This window comes from Limulus polyphemus, unplaced genomic scaffold, assembly GCF_000517525.1.
Source record: "Limulus polyphemus unplaced genomic scaffold, Limulus_polyphemus-2.1.2 Scaffold6188, whole genome shotgun sequence".
Taxonomy (NCBI): domain Eukaryota; kingdom Metazoa; phylum Arthropoda; class Merostomata; order Xiphosura; family Limulidae; genus Limulus; species Limulus polyphemus.
In genome coordinates this window covers 13,084-35,577 of record NW_013671798.1, presented here as the reverse complement: position 1 = coordinate 35,577, position 22,494 = coordinate 13,084, and the positions used below count along the sequence as shown (strand labels likewise).

General features: G+C 33.1%; 1 protein-coding gene across 1 annotated transcript in view; it reads left to right on the top strand.

The window, feature by feature from the left end:
* Positions 1-21,628, top strand: part of LOC106473453 (ras-related protein Rap-1A-like) — a 35,153-nt gene extending 13,525 nt beyond the window's left edge. The window contains exons 3-7 of the mRNA XM_013934133.2: positions 3,765-3,872; positions 7,974-8,114; positions 10,776-10,919; positions 16,749-16,838; positions 20,127-21,628. Coding sequence (XP_013789587.2) covers positions 3,765-3,872; positions 7,974-8,114; positions 10,776-10,919; positions 16,749-16,838 — 483 coding nt within the window. The 3' untranslated portion in view covers positions 20,127-21,628. The remainder of the gene's footprint in view (positions 1-3,764; positions 3,873-7,973; positions 8,115-10,775; positions 10,920-16,748; positions 16,839-20,126) is intronic.
* The last annotated feature ends 866 nt before the right edge of the window (positions 21,629-22,494 follow it).

Here is a 22,494-nt window from a genome sequence, read left to right as displayed (position 1 = left end):
AATGTGACTGTATTCCAAAACATACATACCTCCTCTGACGCTAATAGCTATTTCTCGATCTTCATCTTTTCCATATAATGTTGTGTTTGCTTGCTCCAGTCTTTATATACCCCACTCTACTGTCCTCAGCAATATATAATTTGCAAAACCTTATGCTGGCCCTCACTTGCTCTCTATGCAGGTACTGTATATAAGCACTGTATGCAGACAATAAAATTACTTTTTCTCAACAAAGCACGAGCATTCAGACTGACGTTTTGTGATTTACATTTTCTTAGTTTTCTCTTTCTAATAATCAGGAATTCTTTGTTTTGTTATCCAGATATATATTTCATTTAATTTGTTTTTTGCTTTTTCCTACAAATATATTATGAGAAAAAAAAATTGGATATGAATTCCCTTGTAATGGTTTCAAGCACGGAGAGTACTCGGCCTTCGTCTATTCCCCTTTGTTATCTAGTGGTGGTCAGGAGTCCAATTAGTTACACATTTTTGTGAAGTTTTGGAGATGCAACCAGTTGCTTTTGAGTCTACCCCTGCTTTGTTGTCTGATCATTCTCAAGGGGATTACTTAGTTTTTCCTCCTTCTCCTGATATTGTTGTGCATGCAGAGAGGTTTGCAACACAATTACGTGTATTAGTTGTACCTCATGTTCATCTGTCACATTCCTCAAGCAGCTGGAAAACAGAACTGGTATTCATGCTATTCTAGATAAAGACATACCAGCAAAGTCACCAGACATAACATAATGTGTTGGGACAACATGGGACCTATTGGTCCATCTCGGCTATTCCATCCTTTGAACTAAATTAAAACTATTAATAAATAAATTTAAAAAATTAAAGCCACCCCTTATCATTCCTTTACTTATTAAGTTTTTCTTAAACTTACTTAAATTTAATTTCTCCACAACATCTGAAGGCAACCTATTCCAAAATCCAACCACCCTGTTAAAACAATAAAACTGTCTTAGTTGAAGATGACTCCTACCCTACCAAACTTTATACTTGTGTCTCCTAGTTCTCTACTGTTCTCACTGTTAAGTATGAAAAAAGATGATGCACCAACTCTACCAATTTCCTTTACAATATTAAACACCTCAATTAGATACCCCCCTAACTCTTCTTTTTTCAAGAGAAAACAATATGAGATTTCATCTCTCCTCATATGACAACCCCTCCATCCCAGACACCATTCTACTAACCCTTCTTTAAACCCTATGCTAAGGTAAGGAGCCCAAGACTGAACATAATTTTCTAAATGTGGCCTAACCAGTGACCTATACAATGAAGTTATAACCTCTTTAGACTTGAATTCAATATTTCTGTAGATAAAACCTAAAACCCTCTTTGCCCTACCACTAGTAACAGCACACTGCTTAGATGGCTCGAAGACTGATCAACTGATACACCAAGATCCTTCTTTCATGACACTATTAAGGTTATTCCCATTGAAATTATACTTATAATTCAAATTATGATAATCCAGTGGTGCCTATGGATTTCTTTCGATTGGACTGTTGAAACAGGTACTGGGAAACTGTCTTCTTTTACATTAGATCAGGCCTTGATAAATAATTTTATATCTAGGAACCACATGTGCCTAACCTAACTTCCCTACTATTTGTATCGGGAAATGGGGGCTAAACTAATGCCTTGATTATTTGTAACTCTGTTATCCATGATTCTCAATTATCTGTAGTGTTTTTCTTTTCTACAGATTTTGTCAACATAATTGTACCATTACAATTCTAGACAATAGTTTACATGTTTATGGAGAAATTTTTGCTCATAAATTAATTTTGGTTGCAAAAGTTCAGGTGTTGCATGATATCTGGGGTTTTCATGTGCAAGATCTGATGTGCATTCAAATCGTTAGTTGGCTATTTCAAGCCTAGCCTTGCCTCTTTTATTTCTAGCTGTTATGACAGGAATACAAAATATTTGTAGCTTGGTTAATTTTATTTGATTAGTGATTAAAAATATAGTATACAAAAACACATTAAGATTTCTTAAAGATTCATGTTCTGTTGCCCAATTACACATTGTCTTCATCCCTACAGTCTAATGTGTAACTTACGAAATTTGGAGAAATCAAGTGTGACCGACACTTGGCATTTATGATTAATAGATGTTTTTTTATAATAATTCCCAAGCATAGAATTCTGCTAATTTTTTACTTATTTTTCACAGGCGTTGTAGGGTGTGAATGCATTTTTATGTCTATAGCAGAAAAAGTGCCAAAATTTAGGAGCTATTCACACCTATGTCAGTGACTAAATTCAAGTAAAACAGGAATGGGTAATCAAAAGAGGAAGTATTATAGGGGAAGAAGTGAAATTGGACTAGTATAACTTACGAAATCGAGTGTGACAGACATTTGGCTTTTATGATTGATATTGTGATGACTTTTTTTATCATTTTTCATGATAATGTGATTAAATGATAGTAAAAAGATTATAATTTTAAAAAGGAACTTAAATATATTGAAATATTTTATTTAGATTAAACAGTGGGCTAACCAGTGAGATACACTAGTCATTGCTGTGAAAGTAAATAAATATACACTGGTGCCTAAATTATTTATGCGGAAAGCAAAAAATCATGAAACAGCAGATAATCGAGGTAGTGTATGCTAACGATCACATGATATTGTTACATATCTGCTTGTTTGTTAATTTCCAGTATAAATTCTTTCTGAGGAACTTCAGCGATACAAGTCCTTTATTAATTAAAACTAGTTTATTCTTTCTTGATGCAATTTTTTGTAATACACAGAATTTACACAGTCACTTTATACTTAACAACCTTTATGACACATGCTATAAATCACAGTGATTCATGCACTTTACTTATGGTGCCTACTGTTTGCTTGACTCAGTTATCTATCTCTTCAATCTATCTGCATATCTCTCTATCGCTGGCTTTATTTGCCGGGCTCATATACTAAAAAAGAGGCAAACACTCGGACATTCGCAGGGTTCCTCGATAATTCATGATCCTTCGAGAAACTCCAACGTGCATGCTCCCAGCATCGCGTGACTTCTGCTGTCGTAACAGTATTAACAACCACTTGATAATATTGCCTGAACTAACTGTCTTTGGTTCCGTCTGAGTCTAAACACGCACTTTAATTGGTTGAATTGAGAGAAAGACAAAAAATAAAATAGTGCAAAATTAGTAATGTGTTGTGAAACTGCAACACTTCATTCCTGAAAAAACATGAAGTGCTGAATGTGCCATTAAAATCCTAGAAATAAAGTTCAATTTATAACTCAAGGAACACGAAAATAGTTTCAGACCAAGAGTCCACAACTGTTCTGGATTCAAGTTCTATTTAGCACAGCTCTATGCATGTATAAAATGGGAGAAAATACTAGATACCAGAATGAATTTTTTAATTGCCATGTTATCGAGACTTGCATTAGATGGATTATGGAATGCAAGCAGGTATGAGTGGTGTGCTTTGGATATATCAGTTTTACAACATAGCCTTTCACAATGTAAACTATGCTGCAATGCTCTTTTCAAGGTGCATGGTCATCAGATATATATAGCATGACTAGATGTGGTGACAGGAACTGTAACAATGTAGTAAGTCTTCAAAATTGATTTAATATAACGTACTCTAACTCTGTATTTGGATAAGACGGTAAATGAATTTTATTAATGGAAATGAAAAATTGGTAATCTCATCTTCCTAGATTTAACTTGATATTTCTTTATTTTTACATGTGTGTAAGTTAAATATTATTATTTTGTAGACAGTACAATTTGTACAAGGTATATTTGTGGAAAAATATGACCCAACTATCGAGGACAGCTACCGAAAAGTAAGTAAAACTATGCTGAACTGTGATATGTACAACAGAGTTTTTTTTTAATGAAGACCTTTTATGTAATTTCAAAGTTAGTATTCTAATGCAGAAAAATATTATTTTAAATGCTAGTTATCTGTGTTTGTTATCCAAGCTTCTGGTGAATTGGTGAGCAAAATGATTTTTATTATGTTTGTCTACATTATTAAAATAACAGAAACTACTTGTTTTTGTCCATTCAAAGTAATCATTGTAGAATAGTTGTCAGCATAGTTAAGTTTATAACAGTTTTTGGTTTTCTTAGGTTTATTTTTCATTTAGAAATGCAAAAACAGTCTGTTATTAGCTTATTCTTAGTGCTTCTCTGTTTTGAACCTCAAAAGTTATTTATTTTTCTAGGGTAACATTTTGAACCAACCTTATCTACTAATTAAAAAAAAGTAAAACTGCACATATTGTTATATTTTGTAAGTATATAAGTAAAAAAATATCACCTTGTAGTGCAACCCTAGATTTTGAATAATTTATAGTCTTAACTTGTAAATGAAAATATTTACTCTTACCTTTTTAATTGTGTTGAGTTTGGTCAACTGAGTATATGGACTATTAAAGATATCTTATCAAATATGACAATGCTTAGAATGTGAAAGAAATAAAAGTACTGGTTAATAAGAACATTTTTTTCAAAATTACAATAATAGATGATAATAATAAACTTTAGGTGTATGTATGAAAATAAGAAAGGAAATTAAGGAAACTTTTAAGTATTAAATATTCTTTTTACAATTAAAAGAAGTTAGTGTTTATAGAACACAAATGAAAACCTTTGGTAAAATCAGTTTATAAAAGGAAAGAAATCTGCCAGTTGTTTGAATGAAAATATCTTCATGCTTATACATTGTGTTTAGTGATCCTTAGCTGGAAATATGAAAAACAGAGCCATGTGAAATTTTCATTTAAAAATGATAAACACATATAGGACTAAAAGTAATTTGTATGTGGAACTCAATTGATTAATATCAGGCCTCAGTTGGTGAATGAACAAGCTCTCTTTTATTTGGAGGCTCTGCTTATCATTGGCCCTTGCTAGGATGTTAAAGTAATTTGGATGGATGATGAAGTTGCATTCATCTAGGGCATGTTGAAGTACACTTGATCTCAAATTTACATGTTCTTTCACACAAATTAATAATTTTCTTTTAGTAGACCTGACATAGTCTTGGTGAAAAAAGATAAGTAAATTTGTAGAGTATATTTGATGACTTTAATGCAGGAATACGGTCCTTAAATCTAAACAAAAAGAACAAAAAAATACTAGGTAACTATTACATTTCACAATACATTTCAACTGTATTTGAGGATATACTCTATGACATGAATTTCTTAACTGGTTTTTAATAAATAAAGAAGGTAAGGCAAGGTAACAACAGTAAGATATTTAGAAACTTTGTATATGGATGGTTTACTAAAGTTCTGCTTATTCAAATAACTATGAAGTATTCTGTCAATAATATTTAGTCCCCCTGTGGGATAGTGGGAAGTCTACAGACTTACAATGCTAAAATCCTGTGTCTGATTCCCTGCAGTGAACACAGCATATAGCTCAATGTGGTCTTGTCCTAAAAATAAATTAACATTTACAGGAAAACCATTCTTGCATGTTGATTCTTTGGTGTTATTTAATATTTTATGCAAAATTTTATAAGTATTTATGTTTTATATATATAATAAAATAAGGTCTTGACCACATTTTCTTTAAAAACATTTGGTACACAACTTGTTAAGTTATAATACAAGCAAGATAAATGTTTTCTGTTTTTTAATGGTATACTTCACATCAAAAGTGGCCATTCGTGTTATAAATCAATGTGTCCAGAAATGAGAGTTTACAATCGTATTGATATTCAACAATGAATTTTATATTGGTATTTTTGTTATTAAAGTAAAGATAGTAAAAGTATTTTTTCCTGTTGGAAATTACTTGAACTGTTTATACCACAAATTCTCTACTTGTTCCAATTTCTATGTTTTATAAGTCACATTATCAAAATTTTTTGGGCTAATTTATTTAATTTATTGCACCAGCTTTGATGTTAAGTCATTGTGTAAAAACATATCATTAGAAGAAACCACACAATTGAGTGTTGATTTGATTTTTAACAACAACAACTTTTTGAAAATGATGAGCTTAACCCAAAAGGAATCTGATTTTTTTCTTGAAGACAATCTTTATAATCAGACTGATGGTGTTGCTATGGGCTCCAGACAGGCACCTTCTTTAGTTAATCTTTTTGTGCTATATTGAAAAACTAGTTGGAAGACTGTCCTCAATTTTTTAAACTGCATTACTATAAAAGATATGTAGCTATCCTTGAGTTCCTAGCTAATGAATAAACCTTCAAAAAAAGCCCTATAATAATGTAATAGCCATAATGTTATCATTAAACACAAGCTTCAAGCCAAATGGCTCACCACGTGGAAATACTTAAGTAGAAATTCAGAGTATGACAAACACAAACCGGGCTCGTGTATGGTTCAGGATTATAAAAAAATAAACATACCGTTCCAGCTGTATCCAGGATCTCTAGCATACATTGTTGTCCATCAACTTCTACTTGCTAAGTAAAAATTAGCAAAATTATCAAATAACTTGCTGAAGAATTGTTAAACAACAAACAAACACAAAAATGTATTGCTAGGTAACTTATAAAGAATATGTAAAACAAAATGTACGAGACTAGCATTACAATATAGAATAAGAAGTATTATGCAATACATTTTCCCTGTGAAGCTGATCTGCAGCTAATTTGTTAGATGTATATTTTACAATAAAAGTCCAACAGACTATTCGTATATAACTTTACAAATATCACTTTTGTGAACATAGGAGTCCGTCTTGTTGTATGTAACTTTGGAATGTTAGTAAAAACTTTGCTGGAAAATCTGCCTTTATCTGATATTTAAACTAAGAAGTATTTACTGCTTCACCTTCATGTGTTTATAATGTCAATTATTTTGGCTATATCATCTGTAGCTAACAAATTTGCCATTCACCCAAAGTTCTGTGTTTTACAATGCAAGTCTCCTACTGAATTGAAATTTTGTGGTTTGTACTGCAAATTCTCTGCATTTCTGTGTCTAATTTCTCTGGTTTCCCTACAGCACTTCTCTTACATCTTATATACAAGACATTCGGTACATTTTATTGAAGCAATGAAGCCACTAAATGTATTCCACACATGCTCCACCAAAAAGGCCTGCTCCAATACCAAGAAGGTGCTGTTATGTATAACAATCTGGTGGTGGTGGTGTATTTTATAATACAACATCATTTTCTTAAGGAATGGGCATTATACAAATAAAAAGATTTGAATTTTCCAAGAGTGACATTTAATTATGATTACTATTCAAACACTGTCAAACAGCTTCTGTTAACAAGAGAAAAAACACCGCTTGAATACCACGTAATGAATCTCTGAATGTTTATAATTATGGTAGAATAGGAATAAAACATAAAACTGTAAATGCAGCTAACTAAGCAGCTAGAAAACTGAAGCTTGGAACTACTTGTTATTGACCTCTGGGTTGCTATCACCATTTATCCATGTACACTCAAGTCTTAATGCACTAGTACCCTATACATGTATTCACACTGAAGGTATCAGCATTAAAATAATACCAACAATAGTACTTTGCTGATACATCAGTGCATTTCTAACCATTGTAGTTTTTTTTTCTTGTGTTTTAATTTATTTAGGTTATGTATTTGTGGTCAGTTTGTTATATATAAATTAGCTTTATTAACTTACAAATAACATTTTAGTTCTGACCTCCAGAATTAGTTTATTTTTTACCATAAGTTAGTGATATGCCTAAAATACTCTGAATTTTTTTAAAAAATGTAGCATCAGTATTAGATAATAGTTTATTGATAAAAATATAACTTTTAAACTCCATATGTCACAGAGTTATAAAGGGAAGGGGTAAAGAAAACCTTAAAGTAGCACTTTCATAACAGATGTAATGGTTAAATATTGCTTCATTTAGTATGTGTGGAAAGTACATAGCTTACATTTAAATACAACTTATATGATGTGTGTGAAAGACATTTTTTCCATTGGTGTACTATTTCTATGACATTGTTGATTATTACAGGAACAATTCACTGCCATGAGAGATCTGTACATGAAGAATGGACAAGGATTTGTCTTGGTGTACTCCATTACAGCACAATCCACCTTTAATGACTTACAGGACCTGCGAGAACAGATCCTTCGTGTGAAGGATACAGATGATGTATGTTTGACATCTTTAGTATAATTGTAGTCGAAGAAAGAAAACAGTTGTAACAAGTAAAAATTAAAATCTTAGTCAAAGTATACTACAGTGTTTTGTAAGTTTAGTTGATTCACTACTTTTTTTACAACATGTGAGACAACTGCATAATGGTAAACTTTGTATTTAATAAAACATGTAGAGTAAGGAAAGTAGAGCTTACCCAATGATAACTTCCAGTGTTTATTGCAGACTTTCCCATCATTTTAGATATTTATGAATACTTCCCACAGAGCATCATTATGTGTTGTATTTATGCAAGGCAGCTATCTACTTACAATGCTACAAAATGGAATTGTACTCGTTCATTGTACTTGCTAAGCCTCGCAATAACCCTTGTTTATTCTTTCAAGTGGAGTGGGAAGACAAAATTTTTGTAGATTTCAAAGATGCATTTTAGGAAACCAAAAAATTATGAAATTACTATACTTGAACACATAAAAACACTAATTTATCTAGCTTTCTAGACAAGTTATATGTGGGTTAAAAATTTCATTTCTGCTCAGAACAGTGACTTACTCAATAGACTTCAACATCTGTCAATTACAAATTTCCACTTTATGCCAATTACAAATGATTGTCAGAATTACATAGTTTGGAATGTGCTCTTTCTGTTGGTTATAAACATGTACTTAAAAGAAGTAGGTGTGAGTAGACAAGAGGTTTCAAAAATTGAAGTAGTGGGCAGGGCTACCCTCATAGGTGTACAAAATATGTTGATATCTCAGCAAATGAAAAAGGTGGGGGGTTCTTATTTTACACTCTAGCTTTTAAATACTGAAGTTTGAGTTTCTCATTTGTTAACCACTATACATGTTGCATGGTAAGCGTAACAAATTATAAACTGAGCAATAACACAAGAAGACATGCTGTGTGACACAAGAAAACATATTTGGCATTTATTTTAAATATTTTCTTTTGAATTAAGAAAGTAAAATATATATTAAAATTTGAATTATATACTTCATTGTGTTGTTAATTTTATTGACATACAGTGATAATAAAGTTGTTTTATTAAATGTTTTAAGTAACTAAAATATCGGGACATGCACACTTTGACCTGACTGTTGAGAAAGGGTTAAAAATGCTGTTATATCTAAATTTTTGGAGGGGTTGGTTGATTGTATTCAAGTAGTATTTTTGAGTTTGAAATCTTTTCTGTGAAGCTGATTTCTGCCATGATGCATGGTGTGATATCATTGAAGAAAACCTACACATGGAATTCCCCAAGCTAGTAACATTATAAGCTATTTTTGCAATTGCTCCTGTAAATACTAAAATTAGCCATCTTGCTAAATCCAGGATACTAGGATTTAGTGTCCTAAAAAACAAAATGAGGAAAAATCTTTTCTTTTATGTATAGGTCCTTTATTAACTATAATTGGCAATGCAGGAAGTTGTTAGAGAAAAGAGGACTTTATTAACCATAATTGGCAATGCAGCAAGATATTGGAGAAAATAGGATTTTATTAACCATAATTGGTAATGCAGAAAGTTGTTGAAGAAAATAAGACGTTATTAACCATCACTGGCAATGCAGGTAGTTGTTGGAGAAACAAAATGCAAGAGAACCAGTGGCACAGAAAGAAGACTAGTCCTTTGGAAAAAAAGATGAGAGAAATGTTTTGATGATAATACACAAGGCAAAAGAAAGTAAATAGGTGGTATAGGTGGTGGAGGAAAGTAATGCAAAACAATAGCACCAGTGATACAGAAAAAAACAGACTTTCAAAACATTGAGTTTGTTTTTGCAATATCAAAACTTTTTTTCCAGAAAAAGTAGTAAAAATTGTACATTAGACCATTCAAAAGTGTTAGTAGGAAAAGTTTTTCAGTTGACTATTTCAAAAGTAAATTTGGTGAATTGATTAGTGTTATTCAAGGAGTGTATAAAGGACAAATTATCTAAAGGTATGGAAAAATGTTTCATTTAATTGCCATGTGGAGAGGGGCACATAACATGGGCATAAAGTGCCGAGGTTTTGTTTCAGTTGGGGAGATTGGCGACTTCTGTTTTAAGTTTTTTGGGTTTTTATTTTCTGTAGATCACTCTTGTGACTGGTATACCAAAGTCCCCTGTCATTTTTCAGTTTTTAAATATATATCACTGATAGGCAAATTAATCACTGTGTAAGATTACAAACAATAATACTATGGGTGTTACATCAAGTATTGCATCAAGTTGTTGATCTTCATTTGTTTTAGATAGCTTGTTATATTAAGTTAGTGATTGTGTGGTACAAAAGAAATTCTGCAATAATTGTTACCCTGAAACATATTTTAGTAACAGACACTGTGATTTTGAAGAATAATAAATTACCAGAAAATTAATACTTTGACCGTGCTGTTCAGATGTGAATTCTTTTGTACAAAGAATATGTTAGTGTATTTTGTTATATGTTTGAAAATTCATGCTCGACATGTATGTGGAAAAACAAACTGGCACTTCTTTGAATCTCAGTTATGTATAATTTTAATTTATAATTTCTTTTTGTTAAGTTTTTGTACTTGTACAAAGATTGAATATTTTAAAAAAAAAGATAGTTATTTGACTTTTAGGATATATATTATTGGTGGTTAATACAGCATTAACATTGGTTTAACTTAGTGACTGGGTTTCAGGTTCCCATGATCTTGGTGGGAAACAAGTGTGATCTGGAGGATGAGCGGGTTGTTGGGAAAGACCAGGGAGGAAATTTGGCAAGATCCTTTAATAACTGTGCCTTCTTGGAGTCTTCTGCTAAAGCTAAAGTCAATGTTCATGAGGTACTATAATACTTTGTTCATGGTATGCACTGTAATCTTTTATAAGTATAACTTATATGTACAGTTCAACATCACCTTTTTTTTTAAATACTTGCAAAGAAAATGTTTTAAAGATTAGTTCATTTTGTTGAAAGCTTTGTAAGTGGAAGTATTTTTGAATTAGGTTTATGTATGTTGGGCATTATAATGTTAAATGTTTTTATTAGTAACAAGGAATATACCTTCTCTTTCAGGTTACTTTAAATTTGTTTATTATCTGCATGTAGAACAGTTAATAAACATTGGGTTCAAATCAGACAAAATGTTTCAAATAAATGTTCAAAAGTATGGAATTTACCGTATGCTAATGAATACTTAAAAGAATAAAGCTACTTATGAAATTATGTATTTACACATATTTCAGCACGTGACTTCTTCAGGATAATTTTTTTAAAGTAACTGGAACAAACATAGCAGAAAGTGTAAGCCAGAATAGTGGATGAAAATCTCTGGATTAAAATCAAATCAAATGAAAAAATTAAAGAAAGGTGTCCTTGGTTAAATACATGTTCTGTCACCTTTTAAAAGTTGAGCTTTGTTTTTATTCCTGTTGGTTCTCAGTTGCTGTATTATGACAAGTATTACATTGACATGCATTAAATTCATAATTGTCTCTTGAATGAATTTATTATGTATTTAATTTATTTCTATGAAAACTGGGAAGAATGAGTTAGGAAAATACAAAGAACTGGGCCTGTTACCTGATTTTATTAACCCTTTCCAGACTGAAAAGGTGTCACCGATATCTCTTGATTTCTTTTTATTTCTCACACTGGAAATACTTTATCAAATTGCATGAAACTTGTGATAAACTTATGATATATTATCTAGTTTCTGGTTTAGAAAAATTCATATATTTTGATTCAGTTATGAAGTTTTTTGTCTGGTAAAACACTTCTAAAAAAAAAAACTTCCAATAAGGAACAACTCTCCCTCTTCTCAGAAGATTAGCTTTTCTCGTTTTATGCTGCCCTCTATATGTGAACGTTTTCAGAAACGCATGCCACAAGCCTTCATCCTCCCTCTGTTTTAATCCAAAGTTCCAACACATCTCGTATGCAAATGATCATACATCACGTCTCCACTTGAAAGTGAAGTTTGATGACGTGTCATGTACTGGGTGCTTTCAATCTCGTAGCTGATCGTCTTTCCGGACTGAATCACTTATATTCCACAGGGTGGTTTCTACATCCTGCCATTTTTCAGTGGCTCTGTCTGCATCTGGATATGCTCCATATCAATGCCTTTGCCACCACTCTCAATCACAAATTACCTCAGTTTTGGTCCTTGGTTTTCAATCCACAAGCCTTGGCTGCTGATGCCTTCAGGCAGGATTGGTCTCATCTCTTCTTTATGTTTACCCTCCCATCTATTTACTTCATTGTGTGGTCTCCCTCATCCATGCCACTCCATGCAGGTCCTCCTAATTGCTCCTTACTGGCCTGCTCAACCTTGGTTTCCTTGATTGCTCCAACTGCAGGTGGTCCCTTCTCTTCCATTACAACCTGCTCAGTCAACCCCAGTCACTGGTGCTCCATCCCACACTGCCCGTCCTTCGTTTTTACGCCTGGCTTTAGTCAGGCCCTTGGCGAGGAGTTTTGGTTTCTCTCGCAGAGTATATTCACATTTGGCCTGTTCCATTTGCCCTTCTTCTTTGGCCATCTATCAATGCAAATGGGGTGTTTATCACTCCTGGGCATTGACTCTGGTTTCCAGGCTTCTCACATAATGGTTGTCTGTATCTCTGAGTTTCTCACGTGGCTCTTTGAGAGGGGTTCTTTGGTCTCCTCGATTTCAGGATTTTTAGGCAGCATTATCCAATACATTCCATTTTTCCCACTTCTGCAGGGTCTTTTGCTTTCCCTGTCCTTTCCATGTTGATCCATTTCTTCCAGCTGCATTGGCCACTGAGGCATCCATCACTCCCAAACTGGGACATTAACGTGGTCCTTCGTGCCCTCACGTTACTTCCATCCAAACCTCTGTCTATGTGTTCCCTGTTTCACCTCTCCTTGGAAGCATATTTCCTCCTCCTCCTGGCCTGCCATATAGTAGGTCGGATATTTTCACCCTCGATGTCACCAGGACCTTGTACCACTCCTCCTACCTTATCCTTTATCTGGATCATGCTTTCATTCCCAAAACCTCTGCGGCTCAAGAAGGTCAGAACTACTTTTACCCTATCTGCCTATATCTCATCTCTTCCCTCATCCTAATCTGGATAGACTCTGTCCTGTTCATGCCCTCTGTTGTTATATTGCTTGCACAGCTTCCTTTTGGGATCCTTGTTCCAGCCTTTTTATCCCTTGGCAACCTACCTCTTCCTGTGATCTTTCCTTGGTTACCCTGACCAATTGGGTACAAAGTTTGATCCAGTTGGCCTATTTTCCTTGTCTCCTTCCTTGTCTTTAATGTTCCCTCACATCAAATCCATCACCTTACCTTCTCCCTTGCCTCTCATCTTTGTTAGACATTGAAAGAGAAGAGATCAGGCATGTGGATGACTACACATACGTTCATCTCCCACTAACTACACCACATTGCTCTTTCTTATTCTTCGGGGAATCGCCTGCTGCCTGTGGCTATTCTACAGACTTCAGAGTGACTGCGACATGAGTTAAGTCCTCACTAATGCTCTCTTTTCTTTCAGAGGCCCCTGATTCAGCTTCACTTTCGATTTCGCTCTGTGGCAAGTGGTGCTTGACCAGGTATTCTATCTGTACTTGGAATGAGTTCCACTTAGATGGCTATAACCATTCGCAGACATATTGCTATCAAACCTACGCTGTAAGCCATGTTGCTTCTTATACATTTTTCATGGCTATGTACACTCACCCTTGAGATGGGGTGTTTCACAAGATCACTGGAGTGTAAATTCCTAGTGATAATTGTGTCATAATATGCCTGTCCTGGACCGTACCACTCGTGGATGGCATGGGTAAAGTAGAAGGAGATTGCTGCCCATCTCTGCCATGCCTAGATTGAATATATCAGTGTGGTCTTCAAAATAGGGTTTTGTGATCACCCGTTACACTGTTTTGGATTAGGAGTCCCTCTGGACACTCCACTGCACTCCCCCCTTCTTCCAGTGTAGTATGGGAGTCCTTCCCAGTTCCAAGCCACTGGGGTGGTTGACCATGGAGGCAATCTGCTGGATGGATTCCACAAAGATGGCTATAACCATTCAGTTCAGAGTAGGGTGATGGTATTCTGCCAGTGTAGAGGGAGTTACAAGATCCTCCAGATGAGTAAGTATTTCCCAGAATTGAGATGCCCAAATGCAGTTCACCCCTCTGATTGGGTGCCCTCCTCCTACTCTTGCATGGATGTCAGTACCCAATGAGTGACATTTTGGAAATCAAGCGAAACAATCACACAAGTCCTCACACAGGTTTTCAGTTGTCCATCTTCCCCTCTTGACTTGTCTTCTGTGTTGTGGGTCGCAGAACGTCTACGTGGCCTGTTTCCTCTTCTTTCCTGGGTTTTCCCACTCGTTTGATGATGAGGTTGTTACTGACCTGGAGTTGTTTCAGGCTTGTTTCAAGGTTGCAGGTGTTGAGTGCATGCAATGGACTTCCCTCAGATTCTAGATGACATATTCCTGGATCCCTGGCTTTAGGCTACCCTGTGAGTTCCTGGAGTAGAATGTCAGGTTCCCTCTTGACTCTGGGACTTGAGGTGAAGATGGTATGATCCTCATCCTACCCTTGTGAGGATGTCAGTACCTAGCGAGTGAAGTTTTGAATGTAGTTGACTTGCCGAGTACGGTCTGTCGTGCCCTAACCACTGTACACCATTGGACACATCCTCACTTGCTCACTATCCATTGTGGGATTGAGTGATTCTGATTTCTGTTTAAGATCACATTGCTAAACTATCCTCTCCCATGCAGATATGCTCCCTTCATGTTCCACCATGTATGGTCCTCCTGATAATGTCGATGTTCCTGGCCAAGAGATACCTGGCTCAGATGTGGTACCTTTCCTCAGACCATCTGATCTATTCTTCCAATTTTGGGGGTGCCCTCCGAAAGCATTCGGGGGATATGCCTGTGCTTCTCTCACACCTGTCCCTCCTCCATTTCAATGTGCGATTCAAGCTAATCTTGTGAGCGGAGGGAAAGTATCTTATTGGAAATTATGATTTTCCTAAATGAAAATGTATTTCCGATAGGTACTTCCCTCCTCTCTCACTTCCCACCTGTCTTCACCACAATCTTCTGGTGCTCGCATCTTCTGCCAAACTTTGAAGTGATAGTTCGATAGTGGCATATAGAGGGAGTAACATGTGTCACGTGATAGTAGTGCTCTCCTATTGGTGGAGAGGTGACACATGATGATTTGCATGAGAGACATGTTGGAACTTTGGATTCCAATAGAGGGAGGATGAAGGTTTGTGGTATGTGTTTCTGAAAAATTTTGCATATAGAGGGCAGCACAAAACGAGAAAAGCTAATCTTGTGAGAGGAGGGAAGTACCTATCGGAAATATATTTTCATTTAGGAAAAATTATAACTTCAATTTGTTTTAGAATTTGAATTTTTTTGATGTTGATCAGAAAGTTCTATTTTATTTATCCAATCTGTTTCAACTTGATTGATATTCATGAATGTATTTCTTTTGATACTTTAATTTGCTGATTGTAGTAGTCAACATTTTCAGCTATATATATCTTAAAAGAACATTACAAAAACTGACAAATTTATTTGTGACATAGGACCTAACATGTTAAAATGGCATCAAGTCAGGCTAGGTAACAATATTTTTGGTTGTAATTGATTTATATCTAATAGTTATATTTTTGAATAAATTATACGTTTTTTTATTTGTGTGTATTGTTTGAATACGATAAACTTAATAATATTTTATAGCGAAGTATTGGACTCACTGGAATATTATACCTTCACCTACTATACTCTCTAAACCTAATAAAGCTAACTAATGTCTTGGTGTAAAATAAAAATTTCCATCGCTTTTAAACAAATGCAGTTTAAAAAAAAATTTAGGAACAAAGTCATTCGAATTTTCCACTACATTCCATTATTTTTCAAGCTATGTCTTGTCATTTTCTAACAGAACCATAAGTTACTTCTCAAACTGCTTTCTTTGATATAATAATAGATGTAATATTGTATAAGCTGCTCTATCAAGTGATACTTAAATTTTGCCTGTAGCTATTTTAAAAGCAGAGGTACATTAGTAGTTGTTATGATCACATGCTGTGAGATTATAAAAAGGAGTGAATGATAGGCTGTTCTAATAAAATCAGAGAAGGAAGAGGAAAATCCCATTTGAAACAATCTTCAGAACACAATCCTCAAGGAATGGTAGATTCTTTGCAAATATAAATCTGTGGTTTGCAATAGGCAGAAATATGTTTTAAAAAATTAAGTGCCTTGTTTATAGGCAAGCCTTTTTGGAACTGTGTAAAAATTTAAGTTTGAGCATTTTAATTGCAAATAACACTTAATAAATGTTATAAAATGCCATTATCAATAAAAGAAATATTTTTTATTTTTACTTACATTTTGAAATTTCATGTGTAGGTGTGCACTCAACACTTACATGGCGCTCACCAGCCTGGAAAGGGTTAAGCAACATATAAAGAAGTCATTGTAGCATAAAAGTAATTCTGCGTGTGTTACAAAGAATGCTTGTTTTATAACAATTGACTTTTCACAAGTAACGAATCACATTATTGTTGCTACATTTTCATAAGTTGTAGCAACTTTTGAATTGTTTTAATTTCAGTAAAGATATTAAAAAATTAGTTACATTTGCACTACTATAGATATTTTATGACCTTGTGAGGCAGATCAACAGAAAAAACCCTGAGAAAAAAACAAAGCCTCAGAAGAAATCTAAATGCATAATCTTGTAGGTAAGTTAATTGAACATTTGGGTACTTATACCATATTCAAGGAAATCATATGGGATGATGCTTGTGAATAACTGACTGAAAAAGATATATTGAGTGAGTGGTTGAATAGTAGTACCATATTCAAGGAAATAATACTTGATGACGTTTGTGAATAGTTGAGTGAAATATGATTACTTTCAGTGAGTGGTTGAGCAGAAGTAGTATATTATATTATGGAAATTGTATAGTATAATGCTTGTGAAAAATAATTGAAAGATACTTTATTTATACTTAATATGCAAGTGTTTAAACTTTTACTACTTTGAATTTCAGTAAATAATAGCAGAATTTTTAGTAAAAGCAGAGAAGAGTATAATAATATATGTATCAATCACTATTTCTGCTGTACCCTGTTGTTTCATTATGTCAATGGTGAATGTAGTTTAATAACTAAAATTTCAAAACTTCAGAGGACACCACTTGCACAAGGTATCAGTGGGCTAGAACATAATAGATCAATTCATAAGTTAAAGAAACATTTGGGAAAGTTTAATAGTGTGTTAGCACTATATGTGTAACCTAAATGCAGTAGATACCAATATGACAGAAGAGTTGAATACCTTTTTAATTTTGATCTATTAAAGGTTTAAAAGTCAGTCGTTATGTGACTTTTGAATAGTGTAAAGAATTCATTTTAATCTTTGGGAAATTTGTTTCGGTGGTCATTTCATAAGTCTTAGTATCTAATATAGTAAAGTATTTTTTAACATGTAAAAATGTTGAGAATCAGTACTTACATTTTATTTATGTACAGTAGTGAAATTCAGAAATGTTTCCCTAGACATAAATTTGAAATAGAAAGCAGCATGTTTGTTGGCTATAAACAACAAGTTTACAAGGCATGCATGTGATTAGAGCATTCAACTTGTAATCTTTGGGTCACGAGTTTGAATCCTGAAACCAAACATGCTTGCCCTTTCAGCCATGGGGGTGTTAGAATGTGGTGGTAAAACTTAGTATTTGTTGGTTCTTTTTTCATTGTACAGTATTTACATTCCAGAGCCATGGGTGTGCAAACAGCATATGCAATTACACATTATACACCATTGGCCTGGCATGGCCAGGTGGTTAGGGTGCTCGAATCCCCGTCCCACCAAACATGCTCACCCTTTAAGCCATGGGGCATTATAATGTGATGGTCAATCCCACTATTCATTGGTAAAAGAGTAGTCCAAGAGTTGGCAGTTGGTAGTGTTGACTAACTGCCTTCTCTCTAGTCTATCACTTCTAAATTAGGGACAGCTAGTTCAGATAGCCTTTGAGTAGCTTTGGATAAAAAGAGATAAATTCACAGATAAGGATTTTTTGTTAAAGAGCATAATTCATTTACTGTCTTTTGTATCTTTAAAGTTTATGATAACTAGCTTTTGACTTATTCTATGTAATTATAAATAAAAAAAATGATGATAATGTTCACAGATTGTAATTAATTAATTAATTTTAGCAGCATATTGTAATTGTTCCTGATAGACATTTGGTAGCAAACTAATTAAAAGCATATGATTGTTTTTCAAAAACTAAGCTGTAGAAAAATTTTGATCCACCTTCTTTCTATTTCCAGTACAGTTTATTCCTCATCATTCTAACACTTGTTTCTTAACAGCTTCTAAAAAAACTTGTGTAGCTTTTTTTTTTATTGCTTTAGCCAACCATTTTACTGGATCATGAGCAGCCATTTCTTCCAAATGTTTCACACTTCTCATTGTATCAGGTCATGATCTATTATGGATCATTTAATGAGCATAAGTATTAAAACATCTGTATTAACAATACCTGTGTTACTTAACAAATGATGCTAATTTTTGTGAAACAGCTTATTTAGATAGAATTTTATGTTCAAAGCTTATTGATAAGTCCAAGAAAATTTGAGGCAAGTATAGGTCATCCAATTTGAATAAACATTGTTAAGTGATTCTGTTATAACACATACACATTTCAATCTTGTTTAAACCAAACTCTGCAATGAATTTCATGCAAAGAATCACAAGTATTTAGTAACATTATTAAGATTATTTTTTGAATAGATAATTAACAATTTTTGATTATTCTGTGTAAAAGTATTAATATTGTATTCTGTCAAAGCAGTGATGTTTTTAATTAGAAATTGAATAACTTTCTTTTACCTTGGCTATAAGTATTGGAGATGTACAGTTCTTAAATACTTGTAATATACTAGTTTGTATCTTTCCTAGAGCCATACACTTTAAAATACATTGCTACTCAATACCACAGAGCTGTTAAAATTAAATGTGAATGTCAAGAGAGTATTTCTGTTTAAAATCTTTGGAAAAACGAAAGGTTCTACACTAAGACAATAAAAAAGGAATAGCTGTGTTCAGGTTCTTGTAGTACTAGGTAGAACTGAAAAAGATTTTCATTTCATTATTAGTTACTACACTTTGGCACATAACTTTGTATTCCTTTTTTTTTTCCATACAAAATTTGGTCTAAAAACTTCATTTATAATATCACTTATGGAGATTTAAAAAGAGTGTGAATAATTCAGAGTATTATTCCATTAGGGTTCACACAGGTCATGAAAATCCCGGAAAGTCTTGGAATTTTTAAAATAAAAATTTCTACTGGAAATCCTAAAAAAAATCAATGGTTTTATCATGACGTTCTGGAAAAGTCCATGAAAGTCTAACTCCATTTTTCTCACATCCCCAGCTTCTATTGATAGCAAGCCACTATTGTTTTTATCTCAATTTTACCAAAAAGGTCTCAAAAATGTGACTCATAAAATGTGAAATATGCTAAATTCACAATATTGAGCAGCAACAGGCTATGAACTGTGTACCTCCATTCTACAAATAAAGATATGTCACATGACTGTTATTGGAATATATTATTGTCTTAGAACAAGCACAAGGCTCATTTACCATAAATATAAAATTGTTGATAGGGTAAAAAACATGAACATTTTAGAATTTTCCTAATTCCAAGTTCATTATGAATTCTTCAAAAATATTTAATGTTTCTGTCTTAAATTCTTTATCACTTATTGCCTATAACTCATTAATAAAAAAAAAAGAGAGAAGTGCAAGTCATTCATGAAATACTTGAATATTTGTCATTAAAGACAACGTGATGAAGTCACTCATTATTTATACAGAGATTGATCTTGGCTGGGATAAGTTGAGTGGCATTTTGGGCTCAAGTACTAAATGTTTTGGGAACAATTTTCTTGTATTATAGTATTGTAATGTTATTTTATTTCTTTGTGTTCTTATTAGTTTTTTTTTTCAGATCTAAAATTAAAATTATCAAAAGAATGGCTTCATGACTTTACTTGTAATCATCATACCTGGGATGACTAATACATCTGATACCAGTCTTGACAACAAATGAAATCGTTGTTTGGAATATATCATACAAAGGTGGGTATGGCTGTAGTAGAAGAAAGTGTAGAAACTGAACATGACATAGTAATATTAAAGGTTTTATTCATCCATAAGGTTTCCAGTTCTTTTGAAAAGTTCTTCATCAGGTGGACTTGGTAGTATAAAAATGAAATGCAATTGTGTGTGTGAAAATCACGAGATATGCAGCATTGTTAATGTACAGAACATTATGTAAGTGAGCTCAGTAACCATATGAACGTGAATCTTTGTTTTGTTGGCATGGTCACATTTGATGTAAAATCAACAGCTGATCAGGTACAAATTGACTTTTTGTCCTATTGGCAAATCGAAATATGTTCAATAAATATTATTTGGTTTTGGTTGCATGCTAGAGGAGTTTTTAGCTCTGGCTAAGGCATGGTACTTGAGAGATGCAAGACTTTATCATTTGTTATTAAAGTTGGAAAAGTTGAAGTATACTTAATGGAGTGTAAGTGATGAAAATTTCTTTAGGGCTTTCTTTGTAATGTAATATAAAATCAGTAAATTGAGTCCTTGAAAATGACAGTTTGTTCCTGGAATTTTTTCCTGTATGAACCTTGTTACATTGAAGATGATATAAATATGTTGTTTTGTGGTTATTTTGATGATGCAGTTTTGTAAAATGAACATCATCAATTGTACACCCATATTTGAAGTTAACATTGTTCTTGTAATTTTGCTTTTGTGCTCTATTTTGTTTCTCAAGATGTTCGACTATGTGTGTGTGTGTGTGTGTGTGTGTGTGTGTGTATTGAGTTTGTGTATAACTCTTTGTGTACCTGGTAAAATGTGTACTGAGATTACAAACATTTTTGTCATACATGTTTCTAGATGAAATTGTCTTAAGTATGATATTTATTATATTCATAAATGATAAACGTAACCTTAATTTTGGACCAAAATTATCAACTTAAGTTTTTAAGGTTTATAAATTATGCCTTCATATCTCTGTTAAAATAGGAGTACTTGATTCTGTGGTGGTCTGTTTAGAAATGTTAGATTAATATTGAGGATGTGGATACTGAATTAAAAATTTCTTCATAATCCTGATCTAGCTCAAATTATAGACAGAAATGATGTCCTTTTAAAATTGTTTAATCTTTGTGTATATTCACATGTCTGTTGTCCTATGGTATTGTCAATCCATATGACTTCATAACATTTTCTGTACTGCCATATATGTCAATTAGTAGCATGAAATGGTACTTGAACCACAATTTTTTTGTTTGTACACAGAAAATGAAATTCAGTACATGTACAGTTTTGAAATGTAAACTTTTTAATATGAGTATAGATATTACATTTGTTTTTACACACTATTTTTATATGCAAATAAGCTGGCAGTTTTGTATAATTTCAGTTATATGTATTCCATTTTTTTTGTGTGTAAAAAAATAAATTTTAAAAGTATTTGTATTTGAACAGGGTGTGATTCATAAGTAACTGTAAGAATGTTGTATATTGTATCATTAAATACATCCAAAAGTATTCAGCAACTTGGTAAAGTAAGCTGAATATGGTCATGTTCCTGCTACTATTCTATAAGTTGTTTTCCACTTGTCATCAAAACTAAAATTTGATCTAATGAAATGACAGTCTCATATTTTTCAACATTTTTGGAAATAAAAACTACATATTTAGGATGAAATAAGTACACTTCATATATTTTTTTCTTACTAATGCAGGGACATTAAAGCCACATTTAAAGCACATCTTTTATTTGCATAGTGTGATTTATGGTGCTTTATAGTGATTGTGTTACAGCATTTTTTTTTATTTCAAACTTCTTGGGTGTGTTTAAGAGCCAAAATGTATGTGTGTGTGTGAAAAAATAGTATAGTTTCTCAAGATGCATTTTTTCATGTTTTTCATCAATTTTAAGTTTGTACGAGAATATTTACATAAATACCCTTTTTATTGCTGTCACAGTAAATTAAAACTAATTATAATTTAGTAGTCTAGCATAAGGAAGACTTAATTTATTTTTATTCCTATTATTTGCCTAAAAGAATTTCAATTTGAAGGTAGGCTGGTAGTTATCCTGATGAGTAATAATATTGAATCAGGTATATGTGCTCCCCATTGTCTAAACTAAACTATTAAAAAAATTTAAAGCCAGCCCTTATCATTCATATAGTTATCAAGCTTTCTCTTAAACTCATTTAAATTTACTACCATCACAACATCTGAAGGCAACCCATTCCAGAGGCCAACCACCTTCTGAGAAAAAT